Consider the following 16,326-nt stretch of genomic DNA (forward strand, 5'->3'; position numbering starts at 1 on the left):
CAAGGATGACAGACCCATTAGGGTCGGCTAAGCTGTCAAGGAGCCAAAATGGGGAGTAAGGTCTCAAAAACAGAGGCGGATGTCATTAATGATCTAGAGATAATGATGAGGTAGCATCCAGTCTGGGTCTCTAGACAGGAACTGGAAGCTGTGTTCTTCTGGGTGAGGGAGGAATTCCCCAATGCTACAGTTATAGATTTATTTGACCCAGATCTATGGGAGGATGTTAATATGGAACTCTATCATTCTGCGACATGCAAAGACCAGAAGGCTGCGAGCCTTCTGTCAATCTGCAGAGTTGTTTATGAGGTAATTCATGAGGCAAAATGCCAAAAACCTCTTGCAAAAGGTACTTTGCAAACACCCCAGGGGCTGCAGGGTGTTCCCTTGCAGGCAGGAGTGCCAGGGCCCGTGGCCCCTTCCTCTGAAGCTGCAGAGACTCTCCAACAGTCAGGAGCCTCCACAGCCCCCTCCCCCCCCTTAGTCCCGGGCGAAACTGTCCCCCGTGAATCACAAGAGGAAGGCGTTATGCGTTATTCCTGTGAATGCAGGCACGGAGTCGTCCCGACAGACGGACGGGGGACTGCAACCCAGGCAGAGCCCGGGAGGTGTTCTAAGTAAAAAAAGCTGCCAATTTTTTTAAAAGGTTGCAGAGTGAACAGATTAGTCCAGTTGCTGCCAAGGTGGAGTTCTACCTGTTTATTATTGTAATCACCGGTTGTTTTCGTTAACTACTCCTTTTGTATCAGTACCGTCCTGCCTAAAAGCCAGGTTGATAGCCCTTCTTGGACAGTGAAAGGAGGGGACATGGCGGGGACATCAGAGGGCATGCAAAATAACCTCGGAACCAGCATGCCATGGGCAAAAGACCCCAAAAACAACGAGCCAACACAGAATTAAGAGATCAAAGTGATGTCTGGACGTGAGAAACAAAGTACCGAGCCTGCAGAGATGCTGAGAACCTTCGTTGCCCCTCGCCCTGAGCAAAGACCTCAGCTGGAACCAGGACCCCAGGACGGCAAACCCGAAAGTTGTAACACGAGGTATACTCCCACAGCTCTCGTGAGGACAGGACCCCCCAGCTCTGCCCCCTAGTGGACAAAGCTGCACATTCCTCCTCCTCCGAGTCACCCTGAGAGCGACAATGGAGAGACCACAGATCCGTCGAGCCTCCCAACCTTGAGCTGATCACTTTTAATAAAGGCAATAAAAAGGAGAAAAAGTCTCCTGCCCTGCTTATTACAGGAGGGACCTCGGGGCCGTTCAAAACTCAAATTGCTCTTGGGACCATCGAATCAGGCAGATATGGCATTTTTCGAATCCTTTACAACTGCGCATGTCTCGGGAGCAGCGGGGTCCAGAACACACGTTTCTCCACCCCCCTCCCCACCTTGGGAGACGTTCCAGGCAGCTAAGCCTGCCTCCGGAGCTTCTGTGGCAACGCCCCTGCCACTTGGCGGTCCACCCACAGCTCCTGCCCCCGCCCATGCCCCGAAAATTATGTAAGAGGCGTCTTTCCAGTCCCCCCCGTTCAGCAGGGGCGGGCTCGGAGCCCGATGACGTCAGCTTTGTTCCACCCCTATTCGCTTCTGAGCCCCAACCCACGGTACAATGGGCGGGATCAAGTGGGTCTGACGTCATCCCCCCCTCGCCTCCCCTTCCCGCCAGACTGCGCAGCCTCTGAGTGTGCCCGGGGCCTCTCCTTCCTTCATCCAAGCAGCGCTGTGGGGGCTGCCAGAACCTACAGCTATGGCTGTGCCCCTGGACTCGTCACTGCTCACTGTAGATTCGGGACTGCCTGCTACAGCCCGAACACAGCCCTGGCACGGCCCAGATCGGGATCCTCGCAAGCAAACTATGCAGTAACAGCGCCACCAAGTGGAACAACAGTACCACTGCAGCAAGTTCAACCACTACAGACTAAATACCATAGTCTCAGAACCTCTGCTTGAAACACAGTTAGGCCAAGCCCCTTAAGTACCTTTTCCAGTTCCCTTCTCAGGTGAACAGAATATGATGAATATATTCCCAGGTAAATGGGAAGTGTTGGGACAAGACACAACAGCTGCAGCATACGTTCCAAAGACTGGTCAGGAGAACAGAGCTCAAGCCATGAGTGATTTAGGAGCACAAAACCCACCAGCTCAAGATATCAGCAGCAAAAATATTATAACCATCACAGCCTCACAAGGCATTCCTGTACCATCACAGGCCCCATCCAACTTTTGGACCACAACAGGCAGCACTCCAGTACTTCATATGCCTGCCCCAACAGCTTGGTTTCCAGGGCAACAGTCCAGCTCCATGACTCGCCCACACCTTTTCCCATTTTCAAAAGACTATACGGCAGCTCTTCCTCCAAGTCAGGGAATGTGCTCAGGAATTCCTACCACAACATGGTGCACACTTTCCTCAAACCTCCTTTCCAGGGCAAGATGGCAACACCCTTTCTGCATCCTTTGTAAATACTCCCTACATATCTATATCGGTACCATCTGCAATGCCACCAATGGCAGGTTCAGCCATTGCACCCTCTTTTCCCCTGTGTGCACCACCACAAATGTCCCTCCCCATGCCTCAAACAGGAGGGTGAGGGGTGCATGGGATGCATGCAACCTTCAGGCCAGAAGGTACATCCTGGCAGACTACAAATCCACAGAATACGGGCATGGATATGGTTCCATTTAACAGAAATGTCTCAAGAAATACGTCCGGTTCAACGAACTGGACAGACATCAGGAAGAAAGCACTGAAAGAAAGAAACTTTGATATAGCAGACACAGATAGCATCACATTGCCAGTGAGATACGCGAGACAAAATGAAAATCCTAGATGGGAACCTCTGGATCATGATGTTGTCAAAGATTTGATGGAAGCAGTGAAAAATAATGGTTTGGGATCCCCATACTTCAAACAGCTTTTAAGAGGCACATTCAACAATTATGACTTGATACTTTTTGATTGTAGGTGCATTGCCTCGACAATTTTTACAGATTCACAACTCCTGCTGTGGGATGCAAGATGGCAGAGGGCTCTCCTTCAACTGAGAAATAGTTATGTGGGAGGACCACATGCAGCTCTCACACTGGCTCAATTAGCAAGAGATGACAAACCTGAAGATCAGTCAGCCAAGTTGCCTCGAGATGTGATTGTGGACATTAAAGAGGCGGCATGAAAGGCAATTTTGCAAATTCAACCAGTTGGAACTCCAGAAGGCATTTACACAGAAATAAAGCAAGGTCTTTCTGAGCCCTTCACTTCATTCATCTATTATCTCATGCAAGCAGTGGACAGACAAGTAAGTGATGAAGCGGCGAAGCCACATCTGCTTCGAAGCCTCACTTTCACAAATGCCAATGCAGAATGCAAACATATAATTAGTGCCATGCCTGGTCAACTAACCATGACTGAAATGATAGAGGCATGCAGTAAGGTGGGCACAACTCAGTACATTGCAGCAATCCAAGCAGGTATTTGGGGAGAACAGGTCAGGAAACTCCTTCAAGCACAGGATGAAAGACTTTCAAGAACCCTCGCAGCTCTCCAAGCAGGTATTTGGGGAGAACAGGTCAGGAAACTCCTTCAAGCACAGGATGAAAGACTTTCAAGAACCCTCGCAGCTCTCCATGTAACTCCTCAGCAAGATAATTCCACAGAAATAATAGCAGCAGAACTCGCCAAAAGGCCATGTTTCAAGAGTGGGAAATTTGGACATATAACAAAATATTGCCCAGAGTCTGTAGGAAATGCGACAGCACTGAATCGTTGCCCAAGATGCAGAAAAGGGAGACACTATGCAAATCAGTGCTATTCCAAATATGACATAGATGGAAATATTTTACCGTGAAAAGTGTTTCCCAGCAAGTGAAACCACTGTGTAAAGATACAAGTATTAGTAATGATTTAACTACCCAAAATTTCTCTGAAGACAGAACATTTGGGAAACTTCAATCACATCCTATCTGCAAGGTCATCAGCTGATTCCCCAATGATTTGATGTTTGGGGATTGCTGGTAGTGAACTTGTAACCCCTGTTATTTCTGTTTTCTATAGGTAATACCAATAAATAGTGATTGTTGTTAATATTACATGAATGCTTAAAAAAGGGTTGTCTTAACCCCTTCGAACACTTGCTGCTAATATATTGATTATGTAATATGAATTTACTGATTTTTGTAATAAGAATTATTATTAAGGTATTGTTGTGGTATTTACAGCCGGCTTTCATATGTTTTACCATCTCTTTGTGTGATCACCTACAAGACACATGTCTCTTCAGGATCCTGCTTTTTGTTTTCTAACAGCTTATACATTTTCTTTATGCAGACTGCTAGTCTCGTGGCTTTCTTCAGTTATTATTACAGAAGTACTCCAGCAAAGAGTCCAGCTGTAACATTAACTTCTTTCTTTGGGTTTTGGTTTCGTACTAGGTAATCAGTCTCCCATTCAGCTGCACTTTCTCCACCTTCACACTCTCAGTGTCCAGATCCAGGCTCATAATCCTGCCTGTGACCACTATCAAATCTTTGAAGAACAGGTTTGCTGTGTTCAAAGAACCTCTATCCTGAAGGAAACTTGGGAGGGATTCAATTACTTGATGGTTTGATTGGTTTTTAACCCTAAGGTTTTTTACTCATAACTGCTATTTTTAAGAGCCTTGGTTTAAAACGTTTTAAGTGACACCCACCAATTAGAGTTTGGGCTCTGGCCAAGCTCTAGCTCTACTCGGATGGGATGATTGACAATAAACTCAGATGTTTTCTGCATCAAAAAGTATTCAAGTCGTTTTGGCTTGGCAATTTGACTCTCTATATGACAGCTGAACCTACTTTTAAAGTGAGCTTGGAGAATCATTATCTGGACATGATGTTGCAATTCTCTACTGATCTGAGGTTTATCAGCTGCTGCAGACTCTGGGATGACAGTTCAGTGTTGCAGTGCTTAGTAATTATATAATTGCACATGTGTTATTGATTATGTGCATTATCTGATTGATTCCTAATTACTGTTAGTGTCTTCTTTACTACACGCATTGTTTTGCTCTGTTTCCTCATGCTCATAACCAAAGAGTGTTAATAATAGCAACTTATGTCATTATCTTACATGTCTCTATGCAATTTTGCAAAACAGAACTGATCAATATTTTATTTCTCATAGCATGGCCCATTCCGCACTTCCAGGATTTTGAGAAAATCCCCCAGTCCCTGCGGGGATGTGGGTTTGCTTGTGTTTTAACAGGTGCAGAGTCCAGGTGGATTTCAGTGAAGGATGTGAAACTCTATCAAGTGCAAGACAACTATGACCACTCCACAAGCAGAGAAGAAGTCACACAGATGTGGCTTGCACAGAGATTCCAACCCTTGTGTTTTGCCCACAGAAGATTGTGGACTTTGGGTTTCTTTATGGGTGTGGGAATCAGTGGTATTGTAGAATTTTTGTTAGATGATAGAGGAGTGATCAAGGGTTCCCAAACTAGAGTTCCAACAGGAGTGTTGCTGGCAAGATGTTCAAGTGACAAACATGAGCTGGTAAATGACCTTTTCTCATATTATAGAAACTTCTGTATCTAAAAGAAGCAGATCCTGACATTTATCTAGACAGCACTGTTCAAAGTCCAGTAACCACATAAATAAAAATTTCCTAATCCTTGCCTACATGCATTTTTTAAAATAAACTTGCCCAATGAAGAGATGAATGCCTAGAGTTAGGTTAAATAAGGACTAGCAACTTATTACTCTGGGATTAATATGGTTTCAAATGGGCATCACAACACAGTGCCTTCTCATGCTTGAAAATAAAGGGTATGGGAAGAAGCTTATGTGGCCATGTACCCTACAAACCTCCAGGCTTGACCCAGGTGTAAGGTTCAATTGGACATACTACATTCACATCAGAAAAGGAAAACAGCACTAAAATCTGCAAACTTTTTTTTAAGAGTAAGCTTTTGTATATTTAAAGCAAATAAACACACACTGACAATTAAGTGCCTCACTCATGACTTTAAAATGACAAAGCAAGCATTCACTCACAGCACTGACTCCCAGTATGATAGGACAGAGCAGACAACATGGGTTTTTTTCTGTCCCCAGAGAAAAATGTGAGAATAGACAGTATAAGGTGTTGCAAAGACTGGATTTGCTTTGAAATTAAGTAAAACAGAATAAGACACAGTAAAAAATAAGCAGAAGTAAAATGCACAGTGAAGTTCAGTAATAAGTAAAATGCATACTTTTAGAAGTTCAGTAATATTTAGATGGCGTGCAATTTAGTTGATCATAAAAACATTGATGTTGTCCTTCATTAGATTTCAGAGTTGATTTTACATTTGGTTTGTTGGTTGCTCAAGGAATAATGTCATAAAAACATAACCTATATATGGTATTAATAATTTAGTCTATCACATGAAAAAAACCTTCATATTTATTGGAAGCTTATCTTACTGCAGTCTTAAAAGCTACTTCTGCAAGCAAACCATTTGAAGCACCCTTTGACAAGTTTCTTACCACTGCCTCGTTCTTTGGAACAGACGGATTTTACATTGTGAGAAGGCTGCCTTGGATCCAAAAAGGAGACATGTGCCTGTGATCCTACTGCATACACTGACCACTCCGGACCATAAGCCAAACACACATTCTCCCTGCAGTATGGCAACTTTGTGGAAAGTAACTAGAAACAAAGAAAAGACAAATCAACACATTATGATAAGAGAAAAAAACACTAATAAAACAATTCTGTAAACTATGTTCAAGGGAGTTGCAGTGAAAAAACCCAAAACACAGCTAAAAATAAGTTCATCACAACTATAAAAGTTTAAGAGAAAAGCAACCTGACTCAGAGAAAAAACAACACCTGAAGATTAGATACCTTATCTGAACAAAACTGAGATGATAAAGGCTGAACCATGTATTATGCAAAGAACAATGGACATTTTGGCATATTGTTTTACATCTTTCTAAGCTGGTATTTCTTCAGCAGGTGTACAGAGACATGATCTCAGCTGAAAAAGCTTACTTCATACAGTAGTATAGATATTTGTGGGTTTGATCTATAATTACACTTAAATAAGTGCAACTTCCTTTATGAAGGCTACTAATTAAGTATCAATGATACTCTCTATGGAACAGCTTACTTCAGCTCACCCAGAACTGGCAGAAAGTTAAGAGAACTTCTCACCCTTAAAAATAAGGTGAGTGGGAAGTTTCTTTCCCCAAGTTTTAATTTTTAGGACATTGCATTTTACTTAAAGATTTATGTGTTTGTCATGGTTTAGGAATGGTATTCCCCAATTTAGTGTTCTCACTGAATCACCCCAGACCACACACTGCTTACACACTTCCCCCCCACCTCCCCCTGCAGTGGGCTGAAGAGGAGAATTGGAGGCAAAAAAAGGTAAAAAGGTAAAGGTCATAGGATGTGATAAGAACAATTTACTAGAAACAGCAATGAAATAAGAAAATGAACAGTAACAACAATACTAAAAGCAGAGTGTACAAGACAGGTGAATGATTCACACGCGGTTGCTCACTACACGGAATCCAGCACAACCTGACCATACACCCCAGAAAAACCAAAAAAATGCCACCCTCCGCTGTCCCCTCTGCCCATGACATGAGGTGGTATTGAATAATCTCAGGGTCTGGACTGTGCCCCTCCCAACTGCTGCAAAAATTAACCCTGTCCTGGACAGAACCAGGACTTTATCCAACCCTTATTCTATACCATCTAAATCACACCCAGATCCTACATCTTATAGATATATACACACACACAAGCATGGGTACCATTCCCTTAGTCAATGGCTGTCCATTCAAAATGTCTTCCAAGACAGGAGGGCTGGCGTGCTGTTGGCTGTTTGCTGCATCAGGAGCTCATGACTGGTGTATCTGGAGCAATCGATCCTCATTGTCCATGGTAGTTATGGCACACAGTGGCAGTGGCATTCAGCAACCAATATTAAACAACTCAACATTACAGGCTGTTCTCACCCAAAAATCAAATCCCCTTGAGGTACACATTGCATTCCCCCATCTCTTTGCATTACATGCCAAATGCACCCAGGTCCTTGAGCAAAAACAATCCCACAGATGGATTTGCCTTTCCTTGAGGCAGGACTGATCCAAACTGTCTTCCCCAACACATTTCTCATATGCACCACAGGGACTTTATCCCCTTCTATGGTATATGAAGGTTTTGATAGGGCAGAGCCAGCTTGATTGGTAGAGCCTCTAGAGTTAACTAACCAGGTGGACTTCACTAAATGTTTATATCAATGTTTGAAAAGCCAACTTCTACCTGAGCACCTGAGCAGCAATGTCTTGCCACAATTCAGCAGACCAGATGAGTTTCCCTTTATGCTGCCAATTGGTCTTTTTCCATTGGTCCAGCCACCCCCACAGAGTATTTTCTACCATCCACGAGTCAGTGTAGAGGTAGAGTGTTGGCCACTTCTCTCATTCAGTGATACCTAAAGCCAGCTGGACGACTTTCAGCTCTGCAACCTGACTGGATCCAACTTGTTGCTTGGTAGCTTCTGCAACTCGCCATGTAGGGCTCCATATGGCTGCTTTCCATGTTTGATGTATCCCTACAATACAGCAGAAAGCATCAGTAAAGACAGCACATTGCTTTTCATTTTCTGATATCTGATTATATGGTGGGGCCTCTTCAGGATGTCACCTTCTTCTCTGAAATTAGTCTGAAATTTTTGCCTTCAGGCGAGTTTGTAATGACTTTCAAGATTGCTGGATGATTGCGGTTTTCTATTTAAGCTCATTGTGTGATCAGAGCAATCTACTAGCTCCACATGGCATCAGTGGCATGATGTGCGGAAGGGACTTTTCCTTTGAACATCCAGCCCAGCACTGGCAGTCAGGGTGCCAGGACGAGCTGTGCTTCAGTGCCAATCACTTCTGAAGCAGCTCAAACCCATTCATAAGCTGCCAGTATCTCTTTTTCAGTTGGGGTGTAACAGACCTTGGATCCTTTGTATCCCCCAGGGATCGTCCTTGAGTCTTTCTGGGTACTTTTTGCCAGAGGCTCCAGGAAGGATGATTCTCCCCGGCTGTGGTATAGAGCACATTTTTCACATCTTGTCCTGTCCTGACTGGCCCAAGGGCTACTGCATGAACACTCTCCTGGTTTAATTTGTTCAAAAGCTTGTTCTTGTTCAGGACCCCACTTGAAATCATTCTTCTTCCAGGTCATGCAATAGAGAAGGTTTACAATCAATCTGACTGTAATCTGGAATATGCATTCTCCAAAAACCCACAGTGCTAGGAAAGCTTGTGTTTCCTTTTTGCTGGTTGGTGAGGACATAGCTTCTATTTTGCTTATCATATCTATTGGAATCTGATATTGTCCATCTTGCCATTTTACTCCTAAAAGCTAAATTCCTGGGCAAGTCTCTTGACCTTACTTTGCTTTATGGCAAAATGTGCTTTCATGAGAATCCAGATTATCTTCTCCCCTTTCTCAAAAACTTCCTCTGCTGTGTTGCCCCATACGATGATGTCATCAACGTATTGCAAGTGTTCTGGAGTCTGACCCTTTTCCAATGCAGTCTGGATCAGTCCATGGCAAATAGTGGGGCTGTGCTTCCACCCCTGGAGTAGGTGGTTCCAGGTGTACTGGATGCCCCTTCAGGTAAAAGCAAACTGCAGCCTGCACTCTGCTGCTAAAGGAATGTAGAAGAAACACATTGGCAATATCGATGGTGGCACTACTTTGCTGCCTTGGATTCCAGTTCATACTGAAGTTCCAGCATGCCTGGCACAGAAGCACTCAGTGATGGTGTGACATCGTTCAGGCCATGATTATCCACTGTCAGTCTCCACTCTCCATTGGACTTATGTACTGGACACATGGGGCTATTAAAGGGTAAGTGGGTCTTGCTGACCACTCCCTGGTGCTCCAGTTCACGAATCATCTTGTGGATGAGGGTCACAGAATCCTGGTTGGTGCAGTATTGTCAACAGTGCACTGTTGTGATAGTGATGAGTACCCTGTTCTTTGACCCTCAGCAGTCCCATAGCAGAAGGATCCTCTGAGAGACCAAGCAAGGTATTCAGCTGCCTAATTTCCTCTGTCTTCACAGCAGCTATCCCAAAATCCCAGCAATGTCCTTTTGGGTCCTTGAAATACCCTCTCCTGAGGTAATCTGTGTCAAGGATACACGGGGCCGCTGGCCCAGTCACAATGGGCTGTTTTTGCCATTAATTCCCACGCAGGCTCAGTTCAGCTTCCAGTATAGTCAGGTGTTGGGATCCCCCTGTCACCCCAGAAATAGAGATAGATTCTGACCCTACATATCTCAATGGCATCAGGGTACATTGTGCACCAGTGTAAATTAAAGCATTGTACTCCTGTGGGTCTGATGGGCCAGGCCATTAGATCCACATAGTCCAGTAGATTTGATTATCCCTTTCCTCCAATGGGCTGGAGGCAGGGCCCCTCTAGTTCTGGTCATGGTACTCATTGCTCACTTCTTATAAATATGATCAACCACAGGTCCCTTCAAGAGGTTTGGAAGTAACATCAGCACCTTCCCTTCTGTCTGAGGACCTGCCCACTGGAAACTGAAGCAGAATTTTCCTTGAAGAATTACCCGTGGTGGTTGTTCTTCCTCTCAACTCACATACCCATAGCTCCTAGGGCAGAGGTGGGTTTTCCATCCCACTTCTTCATGCCCTCTCTGTGGTCATGCAGGTAAAACCACAGGTTACCTACCTTGTGGTGTATTCCCTCTCTCTCTTGAGCAGGGGCATGCTTGCTCTTAATAGCAGAGACTCTGGCCTGTACTGGCAGGGCACAGGACATTTTCTCTGTAAATTGCTGGAAGTCCATGGACACCTGAGATGCAGGCCCACAGGGAGGAAGAGAGACTTTCCTCATATTGCCAGAGTTGGGCAACCAAATTATCCACTGTTTGTTCTTGTTCTGTCCATGACATCACTGCCAATGAGTTGGCGTATGACAATGGCATGCTCCCATATGAAGTTGTGCCACATGGGTTGTGTGCCCTAAACTTCATCTGGATCTACAGGGGACTGCTTGTTATTTGAATCTCTATAGAGTACCTCCAGCACAACTAATTCTCTCAGGTACTGGATACCTTGCTCCATGGTGTTCCACTTGTCTTGGTGCACTGATAGATCCTCTTTGAAAAGATATCTTTCCCTCACACTTGACAGGAGTCACCTCCAGAGGCTGAGGATTTCTGTCCTTTTTCCAATGCTGTTGTCAATGCCTGCATCCCTGGAAAGGGATCCCAGTTGCTTGGCTTCACTATCCTCTGATTTCCAACTGTGGGTTGTGCTATCCCAGCATCAGAGCAGGGGGTCACCAGGGGCTCACCCTTACTAGGGGCTGAAATATTTTCATATATCGTGCAGCTCACCTGGGGATAGGGATTGGGTGATTATCTCTGTCCCTGCTTCTTCCTCCTGTTCTGAGGGCCCTACTTCCTCTTCATCCTTCACTATGCAAACTGATTTGGTCTTGCATTTCTTTTTCTGTATAGGTATGACTGCTACTGGCATGTGTTGTTCCTCTGGTTCAGTTGCAGTTTGAGTGGCCACAGTGGCAGTTGCTCTGCTTTTCTCCTCCTCCTCCCCCTGAGGGTGCTGTCTAGTGACGAGTGGTATCTGGTAAACAGTAGCCAGGGCCCAGCACATTGCATTACTTTGTGCCTCTCTGGAATCACCACAGCATTTTCCTTTCAGATATTCTGCCACTTTATCAGGGTCCTGTTCAGGGGTGAACTTCCAAACCATTGGAGAACAGAAGTCCTCCGAAACCGTCCCATTTTCTCCCACATTCCATGCCACTCATGACTATCCACCCTCTGGGTAGATCTCTGAATGACCATACAAGAAGTCTCTTTCATAATTCTAAACATGTACTGAGTAGACATAGCAAGAAGAACATGTGCCTTCCTTAACATCCAAAGGAAATTCAAAATTCTCACAAGCTGTTGTAACAAACCTGAAGGAGGAAAAGGGTGTGAAAATCTGGGGCAAATCATCCTCCCCTGTTCTCCCTACAGACAGTACAATTATTAATGAATTCCCAGAGGTAGCACCCAAGGCAAATGCAGGAGAGCAGCACTCAAGACACATCCTAAATGACCCTCATTGCCCTTGATGTTATCATGTCATAAACTGATATCCCACAGTACAGCAATAAAGCAATCCTGATCCCTCTCCCTGCTCTGAAAAAGAGCACCATGAGGAGCACATGGGGGAACATATACGGGGTTAGGTACCATAATGTGAACAGATCAAGCAAAGTTGTGACCAGTGGCTCTGTACCTAATACAAATGCTTAGATCAAATTTGTTTCCAAACTGCTCTGGTCAGATGTGTTGTTATCTCAATGCTTCATGCCTCACATTGGGTGCCAAATTGACTGTCATAGTTTAGGAATGGTATTTCCCAATTTAGTGTTCCCATTGAATCACCCCAGACCACGCACTACTCATTCACTTCCCCCTGCGGTGGGATGGGGAGGAGAATTTGAGGCAAAAAAAGGTAAAGATTGCGGGTTGAGATAAGAACAATTTACTAGAAACAACAACAAAATAAAAAAAAAAAAATAAACAAGAACAATACTGATAGCAGTGTGTACAAGACAAGCGAATGATTCACACATGATTGCTCACTCTGTAGAACCTGGCACCACCCAACCATACACCCCAGCAAAACTGGAAAAATGCTACCCCCTTCCATTCCCTCTACACTTGGTGTGAGGTGGTAGTTAATAACCCCAGGGTCCAGGCTGTGCCCCTCCTGGCTGCTGCAAAAATTAACCCTGTCTTGGCCAGAACCAGGACAGTGTTTTACAAACACTGCTGCTCTTTCATCAAGCATTTATAGGAAATAAAGAATAGTGAATAACCTTCAATGCAAAGCAATGTTTTAAGTTTTACACCAACAGAAAAGCACCTTTGATAGTGTGTGCTCTGCTTTCCAAAGATGAAAATACCCATCCAAGGACACAGCTCCCAGTTCCTATTATGAAAAAAAGAAAAAAAAAGAAGAAAAAAAGTAAGAGTTAGTTTTTGTATTATAGATATCCTTACAAACTCACACTCCAGGTTGCTTCTCTAGTATATTTTATTTAGATGACTTTTTTTTCAAATACATATGGACAGTTTTAGTGATAGTAAAAGATTTTAAAATCACAGAAAATTCGGGGAGCTAGAAAGAAAGGTTTAGTAGGCCCTGGGAAAATGTTAAAGGTAGGGCCTGGGAAATGTTAGGCCTTGTATTTGCTAGATCATGTGAAACTGCATCTGTGTAGTCAGTATATGATAAATGATATAATTGTTAGATGTGATTAGATATAATTATTGTTTAAAGAATCATGAGAAACTATGTTAGAGGTTTGAGGGGGATCACGAGAAATCCATGCTTAGATGAAATCAATGTATACAATAGAACAATGTAAGTTTAATAATTAATATGTACATTATATAACGATAGAATATAAAACATGTTCGGCGCGAAACCATGTCAGAGTCAGATTTGGGTCTGTGTACCCCTGACACCCAGAGTTCTTAATAAAAGCACCTGCATATAATCATTCCGTGATTATGTGTTCCTGAACACTAACATTAGGACTACTCAACTGTCTTGCTTATCTTACTGACCTTGTTCTTATTGTTGAAAGCCAATGCTCGGACTTTACAGTTGTCAGGATTGGTGTTCTCCTTAGGAATATCCTTCAGAGCCCTGTGTGTTATGTGGGCATAGACAGGAACTTGAGAGAGATTATGCCTGGCATCAGTTTTGGACAACACATCCTCTGTAACTTCCCAGAGACCCATCGAACCATCCCGGGAACCTGAATAAGTAGTCCATAACAGCATTTCAAATATACATAATTATCCTTTTTAGAAAATGAACTGCAATAAACAGTGAGGTCTTAAAAAAAGAAAGGATACTTTAGATTCATTTAATCTAACTGAACACACTGTTGGTGCCTATGTATTAATTATTATTAACAAAATCATTATTTTACTGAGGTGTTGAGTTCATAACATTGTGAAGTTATTGTCAACTGGTTTGTCTACATTGTTTCCAATCAGCTAGATCACCTCATCTGTTTTCAAACTGATTGAGATGCATCAAAAAACCATGATCCTGTACAACAATCACCATTAGAGATTCACATGTAGAATAAGCTCAGAGGCAATTGAATAGCCTATGTGTTCAGCCTGAGCCTGGCTTACTGAGGCTGAGATTGACAGTCTGTTAAACCAATACAAAAAGCTACAAGAAAACTCAGTGGGGTTTATACCAATTCTAGACAGTTTGATTTCTGACAGTATGTTTATGGATATGTACACATACATTAGTGAACCGAACAGAAACATATATTTAAAACCACAATTTGCATCAATTTAAATAAAATCTACTGTTAATTCAACTCATTCAACCTCTTGTTTAAAGAATGTAACACAGGAACTGAGGCCAAACAAGCAAGAATTAATTTTATTTTTCGACTGAATTTGAAGATAATGATACAAAATATGAATCAGTAAGACCAACAATACTGGATGAAGAAAGTTAAATGTCTTTGGTTCAAAGATCAATATGGATTTAATCCAAGGTCCTATACCCATCCCTTCTGGTGTTTAGGCAACTCACTTCCATTTAAGTCAGCTCTGATAGATTTGACATGTACCTCCATTTCTTCCCTACACAATGTCACTTAATGAGTTTTTTAATGCAGATATTTGGGTTAGAGAATTGCAAGGATCAACTCAAGGGTTAGCTTTTGTTTTTTTTATATTACTGAATCATCAGTTGAAGCATTTGATTTTTATATGAGACTGTTAGGATTTTCTGTCACCTGCAGTTTGACACCTCCTTGAATGGAATACAAAACCCTCTCAGCACAGAAAGAGAGTAAACTAATACATTAATTCAATGGCATATTGCTGCCTTTACTCAAGGTAAGTAATACTTTATGAAGTTGCACTGATTATCCAACTACACTGACTAAAAAGTTAGTAATTGACCTTTTCTATTAGAACCTTCTGTATTAGTTCCCACAGTATGTGTGCCTATATATATAAATACACACACACACACACACACACACACACACACACACACACACACACCACACACACAACTTTGCTGATAGCTTGATAAAACAAACTGAGTTTTCATTAATCAGTCTTCCATACAATTTCAGGAAACTAGTACTGTTGAGCTGTATCTTGAAATTATTCTGGTGTAGAATCCTTCCCTTGAACTTACTGTGTTAAGACACCCTCTCATGTCAACACCTACTGTAAAGACAACAGTATTCCCTCCAATACTAGGAAAAAAAAAAGTACAATCTAGACCAGGGCTCAACAAATTAAAAAAAAATTTAAAAAGCTAAGTGCTGTACTAAGACCAAGAATGGTTTAAATAGGCAAAGTAGCTCCAAATGGTTTCAAATCCCTTCTAAAGGTGCTTCCCTAAGACCTATCAAGTGCTGTACATCAGTATAAAATTCTGGGGAAAAAAAATTAAAAATTAACATTACCAGAAACAGCCATAGTATCACTTATCCATGCAATTGAAAATATCCAGTCCTTATGTCCATCCTAAAAGAAAAAAAAAAAAAAACAAAAACAAAAAAGACAGATTTTCTGTGCCATTATATTCTGCAGTGGTCTCAAGGCAGACGAAAAAAATATTAAAGTGAAGAATACTTAAGTGCAAACTCAGAAAGAGAAGACCTATGCTAAAAACATATAAATAGTATTCCACTATCCAGCTGTAGCAGTTTAAGTACTTAACAGTAATTTTAACTTTTATTGATTTTGACATGTATAATTAATAGAGAGCAATTAGGCAATAGAAAAACAGATCTCTGACCAAGGAAAAATTAATCTCAATTCTAAGGACTTGGATTTTTTCCATTTTGAAAGCAGTGTTCTTTACTTCTATAAAGTAGCTGCTTATTTTTATTTCCTCAAATGCACATCCCTAAAAAGAAACAAAAAAATTATGTTTGAAATATATGACCTACTGGTTAAATTTTCAAGAATCTTTACCTCAGAAGGTGAGAAGCCTGTGTATAAAAAAAAAGACCATAGGGGTCTAGTTCTGTTTGAAAAACTGCAGTCACAGTGGCACACGAATAACAAGTAATGCAAATCTTCAGATTCAAGCCTTTCTGCAGCTGGTTATCTGCTACTGCAGAAACTCTGACCTGAGCTCTGCTGTTGTAGTTAACGTCTATGTGAAGTCCTGAATCAAAAAGGAAAAATAAGAGTGAAGTGCTTACAGGACACCACTATACCCATTTCAGCTGTTTTCTTTTTAA

The 16,326-nt window shown here is 42.5% G+C and overlaps 1 protein-coding gene across 4 annotated transcripts in view; it reads right to left on the reverse strand.

Moving 5' to 3' along the window:
• Positions 1-16,326, reverse strand: part of LOC118701524 (DDB1- and CUL4-associated factor 12-like) — a 64,200-nt gene that overhangs the window by 20,239 nt on the left and 27,635 nt on the right. For 3 of the 4 annotated variants that reach the window (XM_036406177.1, XM_036406176.1, XM_036406178.1), the window contains exons 4-7: positions 15,541-15,601; positions 13,649-13,842; positions 12,942-13,007; positions 6,504-6,666 (exon numbers count right to left, since the gene is read on the reverse strand). In XM_036406177.1, the coding sequence (XP_036262070.1) occupies positions 6,504-6,666; positions 12,942-13,007; positions 13,649-13,842; positions 15,541-15,601 (484 nt within the window). The remainder of the gene's footprint in view (positions 1-6,503; positions 6,667-12,941; positions 13,008-13,648; positions 13,843-15,540; positions 15,602-16,326) is intronic. The other variant, XM_054517772.1, reaches the window with a different exon arrangement.

This window comes from Molothrus ater, chromosome W (genome assembly GCF_012460135.2).
Source record: "Molothrus ater isolate BHLD 08-10-18 breed brown headed cowbird chromosome W, BPBGC_Mater_1.1, whole genome shotgun sequence".
Lineage (NCBI taxonomy): Eukaryota > Metazoa > Chordata > Aves > Passeriformes > Icteridae > Molothrus > Molothrus ater.